This window comes from Ruditapes philippinarum, unplaced genomic scaffold (genome assembly GCF_026571515.1).
Source record: "Ruditapes philippinarum isolate M1 unplaced genomic scaffold, ASM2657151v2 ctg721_1_1_1_1, whole genome shotgun sequence".
Classification (NCBI taxonomy): Eukaryota; Metazoa; Mollusca; class Bivalvia; order Venerida; family Veneridae; genus Ruditapes; species Ruditapes philippinarum.
The window spans coordinates 529712-551250 of NW_026863746.1; the positions used below are offsets into that span (position 1 = coordinate 529712).

Below are 21539 nucleotides of genomic sequence, written 5' to 3' on the forward strand. Positions count from 1 at the left end.
GGAGCCCCTTTAAACCATTATAATACATCTTTGCCTTTAGATAAAACTAAATTTGGCAACATATAATAAAACTAATTTATAGAAAGTCAAGCCTACTACTGTTAAGGAATGTATTTGAATAACTCCAAAAAATTGTTAGGAAAATCTGGAATGTAATTTATATACTATCATACTATGTACAGTACCAAAAAATTGTAAAAACGTAAACGTAAAAATGCACCAGAAGTTATCATTTACTGTGATGAATCTTTGTCCCCCTAAGAAAGAGTCACCTTTATATCGCAAACAATCTTGAAAACAAAATAATGCATCAGGTTTATATGATTTGTATTCAATTGTGACTAAATTATGACACCTATCAGTGCTTTTACGCCTGCCAGAAACACAAGCATAACAAAACACATACCGGCCTGATTTGTTCTGTCAAGATATCTGTTCTTCCCTATGTAGGGTATGATAAAAATCGTTCATATTGAATACTGAGATCTAGCGCGCGTCGATCTATGCAGAGACAAAATAATGATTCCTTTTAAAGGATCAAATGATATAAGTTTTTATTGTCGCTTTGGTTGGTTTTGGATTGCTTTTCAATTAAATATTAAAAATTGCTATTATTCCTGTTGAATTTACTTCATTTTTGCAGTTACCGTGCTTTGAGGTAGGTTTAATATATTCATCGTCGGATACCCACGGCCGAACCATTATATTTATTTATTGATTGCATGTTATGTGACATGTTTATCAATCGTGGGTATCCGACGATGAATATATTATGTCAGTGACAGTGTGGAAAATATTTAGTGGTGTTCATTTCCGATTGACCGAACGTCTTTGACGTGTAAAATGTAAACCCCATTTATAGGACGCCATATTTGACTGACAAATTATTTCCAGAAAACAAAGTTTATTTCTCTTGCATTTAAAGGTATTTAGAATAGATATGATTATAATATTCTGAAAGATATTTATTTAAGCTAGATAGATCTTTATTTATACCGAAATGTCTATTTTTTTTTTCGAAGAGTCACTGGATTGAAAAGGAACACAGACACTTGGGGTTTGGAGCTCAAAACGCCTTTAAAATCCAAATTAAATGCATATTTGTCAATCCCAGCACATGTACTGATCATATATATCAAAAAAACTTAATATAAGCCGTTTTGAAAAATTTCATATTTCAAAATCTAGATAAAAATGTTCACCGGAAAAAATCCGCACCCCTACCATCATAATCACCATGTATTTATTCCATTTCCAATATTTTCACATAGTCCTTTGGTGCATCGACGCAGAAGATATAATTCTTCACGATGATGGTCAATTTTAAACTTCAACGGTAATATAAACAAACGCAACAGCCGAAATAAACATCAATATTATCGCCGTTTTTTTCCAACGACAAAATCTTTCGATAAATTCAATGGACCAGACGGCTATGAACGAAGCTATCCGATTATGTGGTTCCCAAACTTAAAAGCGCTGCGCATTTTGCACACGGCAAAGCTGGGGCCACATAATCGGATAACTTCGTTCATAGCCGTCTGGTCCATTGAATTTATCGAAAGATTTTGTCGTTGGAAAAAAACGGCGATAATATTGATGTTTATTTCGGCTGTTGCGTTGTTAATATTACCGTTGAAGTTTAAAATTGACCATCATCGTGAAGAATTATATCTTCTGTGTCGATGGACCAAAGGATTATGTGAAAATATTGGAAATGGAATAAAATACATGGTGATTATGACGGTAGGGGTGCGGATTTTTTCCGGCGAACATTTTTATCTTGTGTATTATTATAGTTGTTGAAATATGATTTTTTTTCAAAACGGCATATATTAAGATTTTTTGATATATATGATCAGTACATGTCCTGGGATTGACAAATATGCATTTTATTTGGATTTTAAAGGCGTTTTGAGCTCCAAACCCCAAATGTCTGTGATAAGGAACTGGGTCATTTAAAAATGTAACCGGCTCGTACCCTCGTTCAGCCCAACGTACACAAAACGAATTACAGAGCTCTTTAGAATCTAAGAAATTTATGAATGATTTGTATTTTTGATAATTCTTTCATTCTTTTGATTTAAGATAGGTTACATCGTTCTGGTTTTTAGGTTAAATCGTTCTGGTTTTTACTCTCCACAGCTTTGTTGACGGCTTGATCAGAAACATAGAACATTTGAACACTTAAAAGATGGCAGACGATTTTGACGTGGAAGCTATGTTGGAGGCTCCCTACAGGAAGGAGGTAAAATACATTACATGCAATTACTTACATAACATCTTTATTTTAAATATCAATTGTGATCAATCAGTGATTTTTTTTCCAATTTTCAAAACAACCTGTGGCTTTCTGAAGGGGCAAATATAGCACGATAAATCAGAAAAGGGGGAAACCTGAAATCAAATTCCAACAACTGAAAATGGAATTTACTCACACATTTTATGAAAAAAAAAATTTCAATTCAATTTAACATGCATGGTATATAGCAGAGGCTATCTATAGGGACAGATTTCTGTCTTCTAGCTGATGCTGTTAAGTCATGGCGGTACCACTAAAATACGCAACGGAGATTTTTTGGCGCAACGGACGCAACGGGCGCAACGGAGATATTTTTTTAGAAAAACCGGCACAACGCCTTTTTTTAAAGTCAAGGTGCTATATTTAAGCATCTAAAATGATTGTTTAGCACTATTAAGTAAGTATGTTTTAAAATGTTTCATAAATTGTATGTTTAATTGCACTGAAGGGTTATATGCCTGGCGAAATGGAAATTTCATGGCGCAACGGAGATATTGTTTAGGAAAAACCGACACAACGCCTTTTGTTAAAGTCAATATGTTATATTTGAGCATCTAAAATGATTGTTTAGCACTTTTAAGTAAGCATGTTTTAAAATGTTTCATAAATTGTATATGTTTACACTGAAGGATTATATATGCCTGGCGAAATGGAAATTTCATGGCGCAACGGAGATAATTTTGGAAAATCGGCACAACGTATGTATTAATTAACACCAATGTTATTTGAATAAATAAATTTTAAAAAAAGATATAAAAACTTTAATCGTATATCAAATAATCAAATAGCTGCAATGTTGATGTTGTAAAGGATTGTGTGCCGGCGAAATGGACATTTTGTCTGCGCAACGGAGATTTTTATTTGGCGCAACGGAATTTAAAAAGAAAACAATGTTTGTCCTAATTAAGTAGTAATATGAAGAAGTAAATCATTAAAGATATTAACTGAATTACAGAAGTGTTGTAATAAAAGTCTGTTTTATTAGTTTAAAAATGGAATTAAATACGTTTTTATCGTTATGGCTGACACTGGAAGACAAGTATGGATTTTACAATCTGTTTCATTTTTTTCCCGTTCAATTCGTTATTTTTTACGAAAAGTATTGTAATAGCTTTTCTATACATAATTTTTAATTGAATTTGCATTAGTATATACTAAATAAAGTCATATGTTGATATTACAGAATCAATGTTCATATTTTTTTTTATTATAAACATTCATTGTATTGTTGTTATACGTTTCATTATTAAACTCCGTTGCGCCGATGGATTATTGCGAAACGGAGATTTTATTTTCAAAACTGTGTACTTGTACTGTTTTTTTTAGGTCTAAAACACAAAATAATCATATAAGTTGGTATTGTTGATATTTTATACATATTTATGCCCCCGCCATGTAATGGCCGGGGCATATAGTGTTACCCTGTTCCGTCATTCCGTCCTTCCATCCTTCCGTCATTCTGTCATTCCGTCATCATCAGTTTCCGTTCATTATCTTAAGAACGGTTAGGCACATTCAACTCAAATTTGACATATGGATATGTCATGAGAAAATACAGGTCAAGTTCGAATTTGGTCATGGTTCGATGATTTTTGGCAGAGTTATGCCCCTTTTACTTTGAAAATAATATGAAATTTCAGTTTCCGTTCATTATCTCAAGAACCGTTGGACACATTCAACTCAAACTTGACATATGGATATGTTATGAGAAAATACAGGTCAAGTTCGAATTTGGTTATGGTTCGATGATTTTTGGCAGAGTTATGCCCCTTTTACTTTGAAAATAATATGAAATTTTCAGTTTCCGTTCATTATCTCCCCAACGGTACAACACAATCAACTCAAACTTGACATATGGATATGTCATGAGAAAATACAGGTCAAGTTCGAATTTGGTCATGGTTCGATGATTTTTGGCAGAGTTATGCCCCTTTCACTTTGAAAATAATATTAAATTTTCAGTTTCCGTTCATTATCTCCCTCAAGGTACAACACATTCAACTCAAACGTGACATATTGATGCGTCAAAGGAATGCGCAGGTCAAGTTCAAATTTGGTCATGGTTCAATGATTTTTGGCAGAGTTATGCCCCTTTCACTTTGAAAGTAATATGAAATTTTCAGTTTCCGTTTATTATCTCCCCAATGGTACAACACATTCAACTCAAATTTGACATATGGATATGTTTTTGGAATGCCCAGGTCAAGTTCAAATTTGGTCATGGTTCAATGATTTTTGGCAGAGTTATGCCCCTTTCACTTTGAAAATAATATGAAATTTACAGTTTCTGTTCATTATCTACCTAACAGTGTAACATATTCAATTTTAATTTGACATATGGATATGTCAAAGGAATGGGCAGGTCAAGTTGGAATTTGGTCATGGTTTGATGGATTTTTGGCAGAGTTATGTCCCTTTCACTTTGAAAATAATATAGATACATCTTAGGAATGAGCAGATTAAGTTTGAATTTGGTCATGGTTCAATGATTTTAGACAAACTTATCTTTCCTGAATGTTGGAAAAATTTTGAACTTTCAGTTTCAGCACTCATTCTTTTAGCCATTATTTTGGCTACAAATATGCAATATGCTTTTTCTAAAGGTTAAGACTGAATAATTTCAGTGCCTTGAACGTTGTATGGAAATGGTTTGTGTTAACATTGAAAAGTTTTAAGGGCTAAATTGAACTTAAAATGAAAAAAAAAAATTAATGCACCATCTGAAATTTTGGCTGCATGCGGGGGCATCCGTGGCATGATGACACATTTCTAGTTTTTACATATACTGTATAAGTTTGAATTTATTAGGTAGAATACTGATTATATCAGATTCTAAATGGACGGCGAAATTGACATAATTTCGGCGCAACGGAAAATGAAGATTTGCATAACGGGTAGACCTTATGTTTGAACATAACTTAAGAATTTGAGAATAATAAGTAACAGTCTTTTAAAAATGATTTACTTTCCTTTATTTTAGAAAATGTTGAAAATAGGATATTGTAAGATATTTAAATTACGGCGAAATGGACACATTTCGGCGCAACGGGGATTATCATAACAATTTTATCATATTATGTTATTTTATTAATTTATTATCTTTCATTAATCATTGTGTACTTTTTCAATAATTGTTTGTTGTGTATACATTGTATATTTCATCAAAAGCAATCAAAATATTTCATAATTATGATATTGACAAAAGGTAATCAATTACGCGAGAATTGTTAGCAATTAGCAATGCATAGGCACGTGTATGGCACGGGTGTTTAATGCTTTTAACAATTGTAATATTTTCGACAATAACAAGTTATAAAAGATATTTAATACCTTAAAGTCAATACATGTTCCTCTTAATCACATTATCTAAATGGTGTGAAAACGCGTGTCCAATAAACATCAACCACGTGTCAGTGGTAATTTAATTATCGGATTAAACCCGTGATAAACATTCTGCCAAATTGCTGTTGTTTCGCTATATAACAGTAGCTGCATTTGGTTTTAACGGGTTTTTTTTTCTTTTTCTTTTTTTGAACAGAACATATCTTTTTATTCACCCAGGTACATGAAGATATCATATCGTACAACATGGGGTTATTACGAAATTTACATTAACACAAAATAATACAGTATCCGGTCAATGAGTATTACAATGCTGCAAAATCATGAGAAAAAGAGAAAGAGAGAAAAAAAATGAAATATAAGTTTTGAAATTTTTTTCGCTATTTAGAGACACGTGGGTGGCTGGAGACGGGGGAATGCTCACTTTAAATCAACATTAAATAAATACTGATGTCACTCGTTAATTATTTTTTTGTGAGCCTCGTATGATTATATCGTATGATTATACCATTTATTGTAAATTCCTCATACATGTATTTGCATGTATACATGTATTGAGAGAAATAAAGATTATGTTATGTTATGTTACATGCATGTCATTGATTAAAGTCATTACAATACTTAACGTAAATATAACGTAATACACGGAAAAAAAGAAACAGATTTAAAGACTCATGTTTATCTTCGAATATCAGCCATGACGGAAATAAACGTATTTCTGTGTGCAGCGGTAAAGCCATTAAGCAGCGTTTTGTTGAAATTTGATAATTTATTCGTAAGATTACATTAGAAAGTCTACAGCGTATGCACTACCGACTTTTCGTATTCTTCAAGTAAAATTCTGAAAATTATGTATAGAAAAGCTATTACAGTACTTTTCGTAAACATAACGAATTGAACGGGAAAAAAATGAAACGGATTGTAAAATCCATCACGGACTTTAATTGACATAATATAAATCCGTGAATCCATACTTGTCTTTCAGTGTCAGGCATAACGATAAAAACGAATTTAATTCCATTTTTAAATTAATAAAAAAGACTTTTATTACACCACTTCAGTAATTCAGTTAATATCTTTAATGATTTACTTCTTCATATTACTACTTAATTAGGATAAACATTGTTTTCTTTTTAAATTCCGTCGCGCCAAATAAAAATCTCCGTTGCGCAGACAAAATGTCCATTTCGCCGGCACACAATCCTTTACAACATCAACATTGCAGCTATTTGATTATTTGATAAACGATTAAGGTTTTTATATCTTTCTTTTTTTAAACATTGGTGTTAATTAATTTCATATATTAGTACATACGTTGTGCCGATTTTCCAAAATTATCTCCGTTGCGCCATGAAATTTCCATTTCGCCAGGCATATATAATCCTTCAGTGTAAACATATACAATTTATGAAACATTTTAAAACATGCTTACTTTATAGTATAGTGCTAAACAATCATTTTAGATGCTCAATTATAACATATTGACTTTAAAAAAAAGGCGTTGTGTCGGTTTGTTCTAAACAATATCTCGCCATGAAATTTCCATTTCGCCAGGCATATAACCCTTCAGTGCAATTAAACATATACAATTTATGAAACATTTTAAACATACTTACTTAATAGTGCCAAACAATCATTTTAGATGCTTAAATATAGCACATTGACTTTAAAAAAGGCGTTGTGCCGGTTTTTCTAAAAAAATATCTCCGTTGCGCCCGTCGCGTCCGTTGCGCCAAAAAATCTCCATTGCGTATTTTAGTGGTACCCAGTCATGGTTCTGGTAAAGAAGAGCACGAGGCATTTTAGGGGAAAATATAAGCATTTTTAGGGGAAAATTTAAATATTTTGGGCTAGGGGAAACAGCCTTTATTCGGCTGTAAAATACAGTGAGAAAAATCACTGTCAATTGATAGATCTCGGTTCGTAGCCTGTTTTCCTATGGTTTCGTGCACTTCAGGTTTGATTACCGTCTATACATATGAAACAATAACAATGGGGGAGTGTTGTACCTCATATAGTGGACAAAATATGTCAGGGTTGTCATTAACATTTTTTGCAGAAGGTTTGTTTTGAACTTGAGGCGGTCATTTCTGTCTTTATCATGCATAACAAAGTGTTTTCTTAATTTTGAGGTGGCCCATAATGCATTTGAGACAGGCATTTTGGCCTCCTGTCGCCTCTTACTGACAACCCTGATATGTGCTCTCAACTTCTTACAGCTATCTGTCAGATATAAGGCAGAAAATTATAAATTCTTAATTTAGCTGTATTTTTTAGTGTTTGATAGACATAGTCAATAAAAAATCATGAAATTAGTCTTTCATTTTGCAAGGCTCATCTTATATGCTGTGGTACAAAATTTTTTTGTTTTACTAGTCACTAGTAGTCAGTATATTAATTACGATAGCCTGGATTTTGATTTATCAATTTAACCAATGATTTAGGCTACTGTCGAAGCTTTAAATAGATTGGATAGTGGATACTCTTTATATTAGAGCTGTCATTGATTCTGTGCAAAGCATATCAACGATATATCGATATCAAGTGACTAAAATCAACGATACACCGATATATCGATAATATCCTAAACTCACTTGTCTGTCATTCACTTTCATACCTGTTTCAATGATTTCAGTCAAAAACATGTTCTGTACAGTGTCTTGTCCACTGCATGATTTTTTCCAGACAACATTATTTGTCACCATTGCTATGAAATAATTCCACTATATAACAAAAGCATAACATTAGATATAAATAACTGTTTCTGCATATATTTTGGGTGAATTGTGAAATTTCTAGACATTTAATTTATAAGTCAAAAGTATCGATTTTTTAAAATGTGTATCGATTATTGATCGACAAAAAAATATCAACGATACATCGATATTGTCGATATCGATGACAGCTCTACTTTATATTGATAATGACTATACATGCTTTGTACTCTTATTGTTTATTACCATTTCTGTGTATAAGAATGCATATGTTAAATTGTTTTGACATTGGGAGATAGGTAAATACTCATTTGTCATTACCGCTTGAAGTTAATTTTAGTTTTAAAGAAGATAAGTCATTATTGACTTTATATTCAATATAATACCACATTGTATAGAAGAATGACAATGTTGTAAAGATATCAGAACAGACCTTTTCCAGATATAATAAAAATGTACTAGGAAATTGTCAAAGTTTGCTGTGTGATTTTGTTCTTCTATTGTGCAATAGCAGCTGGGCCCCCAAAGGGAAATATAAAATATTTAGGAAAATATTACTAATTTGCATTAGGACTAGAAGGTTAAAAAGGTTTTTGTATTCTGTGTCAATACTCCTATCTTTTGACTCTTCACTTTTGCTTTTTATAAATGATAAAAATTCTTATATTGAATTTAGAAATACCATAAAAATACTGATTACAAAGTGGTAAGAAAAGATGATTAGTTAATGGACAATAGTATCTTTTTAGTATTTTCTCTTACATTGTTTTATGTATATATGCATTTCTAGTGGTTACAAAAGGTTTAGAAATTTTTCTATTAACTGCTGACTTGTATGGGAGATAGTTGTAAAGTATAGCTGTCTTTAAAAATTAGTATTTTGTTTTTGTCTTAGATGTTCACATGTCATAGGGACATCTTCACATATGGGTGGTCTTTGATGCAGACATTTTTAAAAGGTATTCTAATGCAATGGAATGTGTCAAAAGTCGATAAAGTTGTAAATATAACTTGATAAAATCTCTTCAGATAAAATTTGAAATTATTTTTATCAGTTACTTTATATCATGACAGTTTAAAAAAATAAAACATTTTGCAAATGCAATTTTTAAGAAGAACATGCAGTTAAGGAATATTTTTATTGTTGTTAAGTACAGAAACATTTAACTTGATCATTTAAAAAAAGAAAAGATTTACAGATTTGAAAACAATTTTTTTATGCATTTGTTCTATTGTATGAGAACCTTACACCCAAATCTTACATTCTACACCTGTCCTTAATCTTCCTTAGGCCAAGATCTGAGGTGGCTGGTATGGAGAGATGATTGGAAACAACAGGAAGAAATGACAGCACTTGTTTTATACCCCTCCCTGCCTGTGATTGACTGTGCTAATTCAAAATTCTGCTGTTGACAGCCCTCTGTTAGTTTATTGTCATTGACCCTTTTAGTTGTTCGAGTCTGAACAAATGAACGTTCTGTGTCATTTTATCAATACTGAAACAGTTAAAAGAAAATCTTTGCACTAAATTCAATTATGTATTTCTAGTATTTGAAAAATATAAAAAATGAGAAATTTGAAACTAATAGTCAAAATCTGGTGACAGTCTATAAGGACTTTTCATGTTTCAGTATTGTTATAGATGATGAATGTTTGAAAATTGTGACCTTCTAAACAAGCAAGTGTGGGTGTTAAGAGTAGATAGGGAAAGATCTATATGTTCAGTTGCCAATGAACTTTCTTCAATATTGACTTAATCATTACGCACTTAAAAAAGGTATGAAAAACTTATAAATTTACGAAATTATGCCTAAGATATTTATTTTCTTGCTTGTAGAAAAGGTCCAGTTGGAAGGTTAGTTTGTTCCAAGCATGATGTAAAAAAAGGGTTAACAAAATTGTTGGTAAGCAGTTTCATTGGATACAGCAAAAAATATTTTTAAGCTTTTAAACTTTAAAAAAGTAATTTTAGTACTTTTCTAATGCATTTCTTCCCATTTTACTTTGCTCCTGTTGGTGTGCTGTTTGTGCCTATGTTGGTGTTTTCTGGCAAATAGGATGATGGTCGTGGTGATGCCTCCTCGGACAGAGACAAGAAGTCCTCTTCCTCGTAAGTATCTTATATGTACTCTTCATTTATTTCATGTTAAAAGCTACTATCAAACCTTGATATTGTTCGAGATGCAAATGGTTGCAAAAAAAAACCAAGGTAGATTACCATATTTGTTTCATGAAGTGACTATGTTGAGAAAGAGATGACTTCATTTTAATGACTGTTCTGTGGATAATTTTTGTTTAAAACTGTCAGGAAATGGAACAGCATTCCATAAAGTTTGGACTTAAAAGATTAATGTTGCAGCTAAGCATATTGAGGTTTGATGATGGTGATCAGTTCTTTGTATACAGATTTTGGAATGTTTGCTTCTTGCAAGGAGTGCTTTGGGAAAAGGCTGAAGAGAGCTGGACCTGCTGTAAGCGCACAACTTAAGGTTCAATATTATACTATAACCAAAATGGAATTTTTTACTTCTGAAAATATATAACAAAAACAACAAGCATTTACATTCGTATCTGTCTTTACAGATCAGTTGCCAAATTTTATAAGAAACCTTTTTGAACTTTTCAGATCAATCAGAAGTCCAAAGAAATACAAAAAAATGTCAAATACCATTCTATAAATAACCATCATCTTTTAATTTCAGACTAAAGCTTGGGTACCTTGTCCTTAAAAATTTCACTGAGAAAATCATATTGGTTAGAAAGTTATTATACTGATATCAATTTTTTTGGATTCCATGCACATACTTGTTTTCTTTCATACAAGCTGAAGTGAGTGTGAAAAGTATACTTCCTGGTTCACACCCATGAAATGAAGTTTCCTTTGACAGCTCACTTAACTTGCTAGAGCCTGGAGGGGTTTTGTACTTCCATGCTGATTTTAAATAAAAAAAGTTTTCTTTAATCTCTTTCTATGATGTAATACCTCTCGTAAGATTTTTGGCATCCAGTAATAAATGTCAGAATAAGTTTTCTCTTGTCTTAGGATCAAGGCTTTTCAAGAGGGTTTTGCGTGTCCATATATATTTCTTTTCAAATTTGGAAGGTTTTTGTACTTCCACTTTGTAGTTATTATTATTTCATCAAAATGGGTGAACTCTATTTTAGATGATGACCTTTTGATTGAAGTCCATTCCTGTGTAAGATTGATCCTGTGGGTCAGCTTTTTTCAACAGGCGGTAAAAATGTCTTCCTAAAGGACATATGTCTGACCTTTGTGTCTTTTCAGGTCAGAGTAGGACTACTTGCACTCCAGTTCTAACCCTAATGTAGAGTTAAGAATTATTATCTATATTGTATCTACATTAGCTAACAATAGGTATTGTTGTATATCGTTAAATAGGTGCAATTTTGGTCCTATTTGGGAAAGAAACATGCTCTGAATGTACCTATTATGCAGAAAATGAGCGCCTTTAAAGGTATGTTAGAATAAAAGAGCAATATGCAGTAGAAGTATGGAGACAGAATTGATTACGGCAGAGTCAGTGACAGATCATATGCAGTTTAATTTCTGTTGTGATCTTGTCAATGCTGATAACCAATAAAGGTGGTGTAAGTGATGTCACAGAAAAAATATAAAGAAAAACAATGCGAAAAAGAAATTTGGAAAAAAATTAGATGTGATTTTAGAATTTTTCTATATTTCAAAAAGACAATTAGTTCATTATAAAAAAAACAAACTTGGTTCTAAGTTGATAGAGTATTTTCGATAACATTTCTCCATTCAAACATTATATTTAATTTTGCAAGACATTAATTATTCTGTGATGGTTTTTCAGCCGGAGGAGAAGTCGAGACAGAAGTCGTGATAGGGATAGAGAAAAGAGAAGGTATGTTGCAGTGTAAAGACTATTAGGACTGAAAACAATCATCTGTGATTATGCTGATTTGAGATTCAGAGCTGACTGTTCTATTCATAATACATCATGGCTGTATTTCAATTTGATTTGTTGTCACCATTTTTGCAAAAAAAGTCTCTGGTCTGATACTAAACAAAATAATTCTAAGCAAGTGTTTCTTTCATTGGTTGCACATTCTCTTATCCAATCAAAGCACATGTAATGTAAACACAACAATGTGTTGTTCAAAAATGGAAGACAAACCACAAATTGTTGGTGCTCTAAGGTCATTTGTATCTTGTGTTTTACAGTGTAGCTCAATATTGTTTCCCTATAGAAAAATAAATGTTGCCTAGCCTGAGTAATTGAATCCAAATTATTCTATTTGCAAAGCAAACATTTTGACAAAGCTGAATCTTTGCAACCCTAATGACTATATGTACTTACTTTGAAACACCTTGTAAGCTTTTACATCAAGTTGTATGCTCAATTTTGTCTGAATGCTCAAGGTGCTATTTGTAAAACCTTCTGTGACCAGTTCTACAGCTTGAAATGCACTATGAAGACTAAGAGCTATAGACAAAGTTAACTTGTATGGATTTTAAGTCTAACTGACCATGTTATGGAGGGTTAAATAAGTTGGTTGAGAAATTCCCTGCTTCCCTTTTCAGTATCGTATCCAGTATAAGTTTGTACTTTAAATACACACTGAGGATTAATTGGATATCTTTCTTTCATCTTTTAAAAGCAAATAGTTGTTTGAATAGTTTCAATCCAATATTTGAATCCCTCTTGCACATATTCAAAAGCAACAATTATAACAATTTTCATTAATACAGTGTTATAAATAATGTTAAAATTGAATTACAAAGGTTCAAACAAGATTGTTTGCCTCAATGTGATTTGTAAGTGCTGATTGCTATTTGTAAATATATTTCTTTGTTCTTTATACAATATTTTACATGTAAATACATTTTCAAAATTTTCCTAAAATGAAGCATGCGGCTTTAAATAAATGTTAATATGACTATAATAGGAGTCGGGACAAAGACAGAGATAGGGAAAGAAGGAGAAGCAAAGAGAGACGACGTAGTAGGGACAAGGAGAGGAAAAGGAGTCGCAGCAAAGATAAAAAGAGAAGCCGGAGCAAGGAAAGGCGCAGGAGTAAAGACCGTGAACGTGGAAAGCACAGGAGCAAGTCCCCAAGGAGACACATTAGACGCAGCATAAGCAAAAGTCCCGTCAGGTAAGGTTTAAAGAAACTGGGAATTTTATTTTTCAGAAAGAATAGAGAATATAAAAGTAAAAATATTGATACACATTGAAACTTGAATATTTTAATTGGCTACACTAAGTGTCAAAGAAGGTGTGAATTAGATATAGCTGTCACTTATAAACATCTTCAAATTATTGTTTGTTAGTTGAATGGTGTAATTATATGTTTTATAACTGATTCTTCATAAAATGTATAATTTTACCTGGATGTTTGGGAATAATATATTTTTAATTTTTTGCAGGGAACCTCCACAAGATCTCACACCAGAAGAAAGGGATGCAAGAACAGTGTTCTGTATGCAGTTATCTGCTAGGATTAGACCTCGTGATTTAGAAGAGTTCTTTTCTTCAGTCGGAGAGGTAAGAGCCTTTCTAATGTTATTAGTTATGTGCATAAAAATCTGATATCTGAAAAAAAATTGAATTATCTTAATGTGAATATTCCTTTTCCTGTACTTTAGATATGTTGGAATACGTTCATCTAAGTTTAGATTCTTTGTCATCTATATGTCTTTGTATGTAAGCCATTAGTTTTGGTAAGTTGTTCTTAGGTCTACCATTGTTAAAAAGATGTTCAAGAGATATTTAAGTTGTACATTATTTCAGTTTAAACTGTTCAGAAATGAAGGTAAATGGTAAACTATTAAATATGAATTGATTTTAAATTGGTGTTTCTCTCAAATAGAAAATTGGAAATCATATTAATGACTTCATAAGAAAATAGTTTAAAAATTTACAACATGTTACAGGTGAAAGACGTCCGACTGATCACAGACAATAAAACAAGAAGGTCAAAGGGTATAGCATATATAGAGTTCAAGGACACTGAATCTGTTCCACTTGCCATGGGTTTAACTAATCAGAAACTCCTAGGTGTGCCAATTATAGTCCAAGCATCTCAGGCAGAAAAGAACAGAACGCCTATGCCTACAAATATTATAACAAAGAATCAACAGACTGGTCCTATGAGACTGTATGTAGGTTCATTACATTTCAACATTACAGAGGATATGCTCCGGGGAATATTTGAACCGTTTGGAAAGGTAAGAATTTACAAGTCCGGGATATTTGTAAATTAAAATTTAGGTGACTAAAAACTATTGATATCATACATTTAGTTTCCAGTTTTACAGTTCTGTTTGTAGTCTTTATTAGCCTGATTATTTAAAGAGTATGGTCACCTAGCCTAGGTGTTTGTGTCACACTTTGCTTAAATTTTTGCGTGCAAGTTTGTATATCCAAAAGTACTGAAAGGAGTGGGTTGAATCTTCACATGCTTGTTTGAGAGTATATTAGGAGGTGACTGACAAAGGCCCATAATTCTTTAACGGATTTTTACAGATTCATTGCCCTAAAAATAGTCAAGCACGCTGTCTTGCCAACAGTTAAACAATTGGCATGATTGTGGGAGAACAGGAGGAGAAACATGGTTATTATTTGAGGCATGATAAATTGCTTGTTTAGAGCCAGCAACGATTTCTGTTAAAGTGCTAATCTGTAAAAAGCATTATAAAATTTCTTCACTGAAAAAGCAATGTGTTATAAGGAAGTGAAAGAAAATTTAGTGCATATGTTCATATGCCGTTTAACGTTTTGGTCAAAATTTAGATATTTAATCTTTTTATCTATGTCTTAATTCATTAGTTATATATAAAAAATAAACATGTCTATTTTTTCCTTTCAGATAGAGGACATTAAGCTGATAAGGGATCATGAGACTGGAAAATCTCATGGCTATGGATTTATTACAGTAAGTTTTACTTAATATCCTATTGATGGTATGATATTTTACAAGAAATAGTCTCAATGGATACATTAAGATGATACTTTCAGGGCTGCCGATTTTCCGCGGATTCGCGGAAATCAACGGATTTCGTGAGCTCCTGGGTCATTTTTGGGATCGATGTAAATTCGACAAAGACAATAAATTCATTCGTCATATTCTATACAGTACCCAAAAACTGGCACGCTTCGGCTTTTATTGTTACGCTAGCCGCCTATGGTACGTCTGTAAGCGCTTTTCTCATTGGTCAAATCGAGTCTTTTCCGGCATTCTATTTTAGAATAACCAATCAAATTACAGTTTACATTGTCGCTCTTGTCTGTTGTCAAAATGTCGGATATTTGTTTTGAGGGCTGATGAAAACCTGATGTCCAACTAAAGTGTCTCTGAATGGCTTTAAAGGCAACCAAGGAAGTCAAATTTAGAGTCCAGGAAATTGATTTTAGGGCATACCAAATCATCAGAATCCAGGAGCTTCCGGGGGATTTGCCCCCTGGGCCCCCACCTGGACCCACAAGGGGGCTTGCGCAGCCCCCTTGACCCCCGGCGTATTTTCCTCTGATTTTGCAATTTGCTGTTGGCAGCCCTGTACTTTGCATTACATTACCCATGATCTAGATGTCCAAATAATGATTAGTCAATTATAAATAACAAGGATAGATGTATTGCATTACATTAGCAAGTTTTGATGGTCAATTAATAATGAGTAAAAAAAAAAAAGATAGTAGTGTTGGATAGTTACGATTAGATTTAATAAGGATTGAGTGAAAAAAACTGTTCAGAATGAAATACATGTATATAGACTGTACTTCATCAGATTTAGTAGGGGTAGTCACTTTTGTATCTCTTAAGCATAACCAAATAATTTTCAAAATTGAATAAAGTCATGAAGAGTTAAAATAATCAGCGAGCCTTTGACCTATTTCAGAGGATATTTTTAATATATATGCATTAACTTCAGTATAAAAGTGCAGAAGATGCCAAAAAAGCGTTGGAACAGTTGAATGGCTTCGAGCTGGCTGGAAGACCGATGAAGGTTGGGAATGTAACAGAGAGACAGATGGATGTACAGACAGGTGGACAGCTTGATAATGATGAGTTAGACAGGGCAGGAATAGATCTAGGCGCCACAGGCAGACTTCAGCTGATGGCCAAGTTGGCAGAAGGTAATATAAGTTTCTATGCTCAGATTTTCCTGATTGAAAAGTACTGTTGTGAGCATAAATATTTGATCAAAAATCTTTTTGGATTCACCTGTAATGATTTAAAAACAGTATAATTGTTACATTTTATGTTACAAACATTGAAACTAGTTTTAAAGAACCATAATAGTGGCTAATATTATTACTTCCTTTTTCCCCATAACTTGCCAATTTAATGTCATTACTTGAATTAAGTTTCAATAATAATTTTGAGGTAAGACATGATTTTGCTTAATATAAAAGTTTAATTATTATGACATTTGTTCATAAATGCAATCTTACTTTCAGGAACAGGATTTGAGATCCCAGATTACGCCAAAAACTCACTACAGATGCAAGGCATGCCAGCCACAGGTCCGGCTGCCCCAGCAGTAAAACCTCAGGTACCTGCTGCCACAACTCAAGCCCCACCAATAGCAACACAGTGTTTCATGCTTTCAAACATGTTTGATCCAACAATGTAAGTATTTATTAAACCAGATGATACATTGATTTATTAAACTGTAGGATAGAACATTAAAATCATAAAAAGTTTCAGTGGAATGTTTAACAATGTTGAGTGTATGATTTGATCTAGACTATTCTAAAAGAACATGGTTAAGAGAATCTTACTCTTATAATCTTGTAAGGATTTACTTCTTGCAAGTGATGAAGAGTTTAACAATGTAATACTGTAAAGTTTTCCCGCATGACCTATCATGACAAACCCATTTATTTGTTGGCTAATCTTCTAATAAATTGATGTTTTTTAAATATTTTTTAATTAACAGTGAATCAAAAACAAGTTGGGATCAGGAAATCCGTGATGATGTGATAGAAGAGTGTAGTAAACATGGCGGAGTATTACACATCTTTGTGGATAAGGCTTCAACGCAGGGAAATGTTTATGTAAAATGTCCAACAATAGCAGCAGCTGTGGCATCGGTGAATTCATTACATGGTCGCTATTTTGGAGGTAAACAAATTGTATTATATTATACCAGCATTGATATCTACTCGATTCGTACCTAAGCAGGGCTTTTGCCCGCATTCGTTGGAAGTGGAATTCAATAAGTCATAATTTGTTTAATTTCTTAAATGGATTTGACCAGCTTTAAGTGTTGGAACTGTCCATTATCAGTTCTAGGGATATCAAGTTGTCTTGAAATTCAAACTACTTTCCCATCACCACTGTGGTTTTGAATCCTGACACGGGACAGGGACTTTCAATTATTTCAAGTGAGGAAGCTATTCAGCTAGCTTATGAAACATTGTTGGCTCTACTCAGGTGCCTGTTTGTGTCTGAAATAATGCATGGAGGGGCACATTCGGTCTCCCTCTGCCAGAAAAACTGGAGTCACCATTTGGCCTGTAATGTGTTTGGGTGGTCTAAAACCAAATTAAAAAAAAAAATCTGTACAAAGTCATACTTTTCTAAAAATAGGATTTAATCTTATTATATAATTATATTATTAAATAGTTTTGGAAAATGTTCTGTATAAGCAAGTAAAAGATAAAATCAGTTTCAAGTTGAAAGAAATTATGTATGAATATAACGAGTTGTAAAATTTTCATTCCAGGTAAGATTATAACTGCAGCATATGTGCCACTACCCAATTACCACCAGCTGTTCCCAGAGGCTCAGCGAGCTACTCAATTACTTCTCCCCTCAACTCAGACACTCAGTATCGGAGGTTTTGCGCCACAAACTTCATTATTTAATGGCGGTCTAGTCAGATGAAACTTCATGGTCTCTGCCTGTACCATGTAATACCCAGTAGTTGTGAGCTTGCAAAATAGTTTGCCACATGCATTTGTTATAAGAATTACATAACATAATGAAATGACCTGTCATGGTTTATTGTAAAAAAAACAAACAAAAACAACTTGCATGTTGAAAAGCTGAGACACTAGCGCAATACAATGTATATTATTAAGAAAGACTGATAGTGTTTTAAACTATTGTAGAGACTTTCTTGTTAATGAATTAACATACATGTATTTATGGAGTTTAATAAATAGGTAATACAGAATAGCAAAAAGAGCAAATTTAGAAATGTTTATTTAGTCTCGATTTATACACAAATGTAAGAAATGCCCCGGTTTTGACATGACAAAGGGTAGGTTAGCTTCTTAATTGATAATTGTATATTATTTCAATCGTAGTCATTTAATTTTTACAATTTGTTAAATGGCAGAATGAAAGTGTGTTAAGTATTTTAAAAAAACTTTCTTTTTGTTTCCTTGTGTGAATTAGGAACAGTGACTGAACATGTCAAAACAAATGTTTAATTTTAAGAAAAACACACACAAAAAAGCAATTGTTGATTTAAAAAAAAGACATTAAAATACAAGTCATTGATGGTTTCTTTTTTAATGGGAGTAACATTTTATTTATGGACTTGCTCTGGAACATCAATATGACACGTCGACATTTGTTCAAGTGATTAGAATTTGATATACAAATTGACATTTTGTTTGTGAAATATTCAATACATAAGAGGTGCTGTATTGTTAGATTTCATTTTGGTATATGTGTCCACCATTTGAGATAGTTTTTTTTATGAAAACTATGTTTTACCTGTGAGAAAATTCTTTGTATAGTCTTTTTAATGACACAAGTTTAATATTATAAATAAAGACATCTCGGCATGAACCTTTTTATCCAAAATAAAATTTTTATCCTGATTTTCGAAGTTATAGTAATTGATTTGTGGATACAAATTTCTGTAGACTCCACTTACAATTTAACAATTTTGGAATTTATTCACATTATGAATAACAGATTTGTATTAAAGAATACGAAGTTTCCAGGTACTAAAATAACTATTTTAAATGGTTATCATTTTGTGTCATGAAGAGTTGATAAAAAACAATTTGCTAATAGCACAGTATTTCATTCATTTGAATTCTTGTTTTAAATTGTATATTTGGAAAAGATATCATCCTTTTAAAATCCTCATACTTCATCATTGATATTTCATTTATTGTTGACAGATATGAAAATTATTGTTACTATTTGTCTATGAATAAAACTTTTCACAGACAGTTGTGTTGTTCTGTATTTGTAATTACAAAGGTACTCGGTGCAATATTATCCAAGTAATCTTGACTTTTGTCACATTTATAAGTAAGATGATTCATTGGTTCTACTTGGGTACCCGTTAGTACCTAAATAGCAATGCATGGAAGGGCTCTAGAGGTCTTCTTCCACAAGTAAAGCTGGAAAGTCGCCATATGACCTATACTGTGTTTGTTGGAGGTAAAACTCGACCAAAAAAAAAAAAATACTTTTGCTTGTTCAAACATTTATGTAAGAATATATTAACCAGTATTATAGCATTCTCCAGAGTAAGGAACTTCAGAAACTGGTGTTCCTATTGACCTGGAAGCTGCTCTCGTTTGGCCTTCAGTGTCCAGGTTAGACAAAGGTCAAGTTCAGTTGAATCTTCTTTAATGTCTTTTCCAAAGGATTTTTGTGTCAAAGTATGAAGACAGTCGTAAGAAATGAAAAATAATAGCCAATATGCAAGTTTCTGGAAGTATTCCGGTGGCAAAGACTTAATGACTTTGTTCAATCTATTAACAGATTAATGCCATCTTTAAAAGACAAAAATAAACTGGTCGGAAAATTGTCAGTAACAAATGCGAGACACCAGTACCAAGTTTGACATAAAATTATGAAATACTAAAGCGTCATATGGAAACTAGTACATGACAAAACTTTTACGTTATGTTTTTTTTTTGGTGTGAAAATGTATTATCTCCAATTTACGAAGTTTAGCTTAATTATGTACTAGTAGATACTTGTATGCACAAACTTAGTTAAATAGGGAGAACATCCAATTTGTAATATAAGTGTAGCTGGTTTGACCTTCGGGGAGAGGGAACTTTCTCTTGATCTCGGACATGGAGTATAATTGTCATTTGTCTCTCAGCTGATTTTTTGTGGGATTAGTAGTAGGTCACTTGTGAGGAGATTGGTATTTCCGAAAAGCCGGCAAGTTTGGCAATCTGTGGACAAGTAATGTGTTAAAATTGCAACCAAACATTGGTTAATATAAGTTGGAAAAAAAACGGAGACAATCTAAAAGGTTTTTTTTTAATGAGAACATTTTAAGTACAGGATAAAAATAATTGACTATTTTGACCAAAATAAAAATGATAAAAAAACATTCATATGAGAAAAAGTAAATCACCCAACACATTGTACTATCTAATCAACATAATTCTGTAAAATAAAAATGCTCTTAGTTTGATTGAATAAAAAATAAATATCACGGAAATGTTTTAAAAAGCAAAACAAATACAGTTTACAATCATATACTAGTAAGCTAGATAACGTGAATATTTCTAAAAGTAACTAGTTTACAAACACAAAGATAAAAACATGACAATTATTAAATAAGGATTAATATTTATCACAGCCTTACTTCATTTTTTTTGTGGTGAAACTATAAAAACAATTTGTTTTAATTGGTTGAGCTTTCAAGCCACACTGACCCTATAAAGGTCTTCTGGCAACTTTCTGATATCTGGCTCCTCTGCATTACATATATTTCAGGTGCATGCTCTTTACTGAGTGAAACAACCGATTTCCTGTAAGCTAGCTTGATAGCATATCCATTATCATACGAAACAATCAAAAGTCCTGATGGGATATGAACCCATAATGAGGGCAAATGAATCAGCCAATGAACCTTAATCCTATTGTACAAATAGTCCAACAATTTAATGAAACAGTAAGTCAAAATAGGCAATTACGTAATATGAACATATTACGGATGATTTACAATCGTAAACATTTTACAAAACATGTAAAAATAATTCAATACAAGCTACATAATCTATAAACACTCTTTATTCTTTGTCAAAGGGAGGTAATAAAATCAGTATTAGTACATGTATAAGTTTAATGGTATTTGAGGGTCTTTAAGCAAACCTCATAAGAATCAGTATGCAATAAGTGAAACGTTTTTTAACCGTCAATAGATATTTATTACAAACACCAACATTCAGTAATTATTTTAAAACTAGCTCGCCGCC

The 21539-nt window shown here is 32.3% G+C and overlaps 1 protein-coding gene across 1 annotated transcript; it reads left to right on the forward strand.

Moving 5' to 3' along the window:
* Positions 1 to 780: 780 nt before the first annotated feature.
* LOC132723205 (RNA-binding protein 39-like) lies at positions 781 to 19541 on the forward strand. The gene is made up of 12 exons (XM_060707884.1): positions 781 to 925; positions 2146 to 2248; positions 10416 to 10468; positions 12195 to 12245; positions 13291 to 13500; positions 13772 to 13889; positions 14279 to 14572; positions 15214 to 15279; positions 16274 to 16478; positions 16803 to 16974; positions 17285 to 17469; positions 18074 to 19541. Exons 2-12 carry the CDS (start codon positions 2195 to 2197, stop codon positions 18232 to 18234), a joined length of 1569 nt encoding a protein of 522 aa, XP_060563867.1. The 5' UTR covers positions 781 to 925; positions 2146 to 2194; the 3' UTR covers positions 18235 to 19541.
* The last annotated feature ends 1998 nt before the right edge of the window (positions 19542 to 21539 follow it).

Bases quoted from the DNA above. Each gene is read 5' to 3' on its own strand.
- LOC132723205 (XM_060707884.1), top strand. From the start codon at position 2,195: ATGGCAGACGATTTTGACGTGGAAGCTATGTTGGAGGCTCCCTACAGG. The intron at 13,501-13,771 runs GTAAGGTTTAAA...AATTTTTTGCAG, and splicing joins ATAAGCAAAAGTCCCGTCAG to GGAACCTCCACAAGATCTCA. The intron at 16,479-16,802 runs GTAATATAAGTT...TCTTACTTTCAG, and splicing joins GATGGCCAAGTTGGCAGAAG to GAACAGGATTTGAGATCCCA.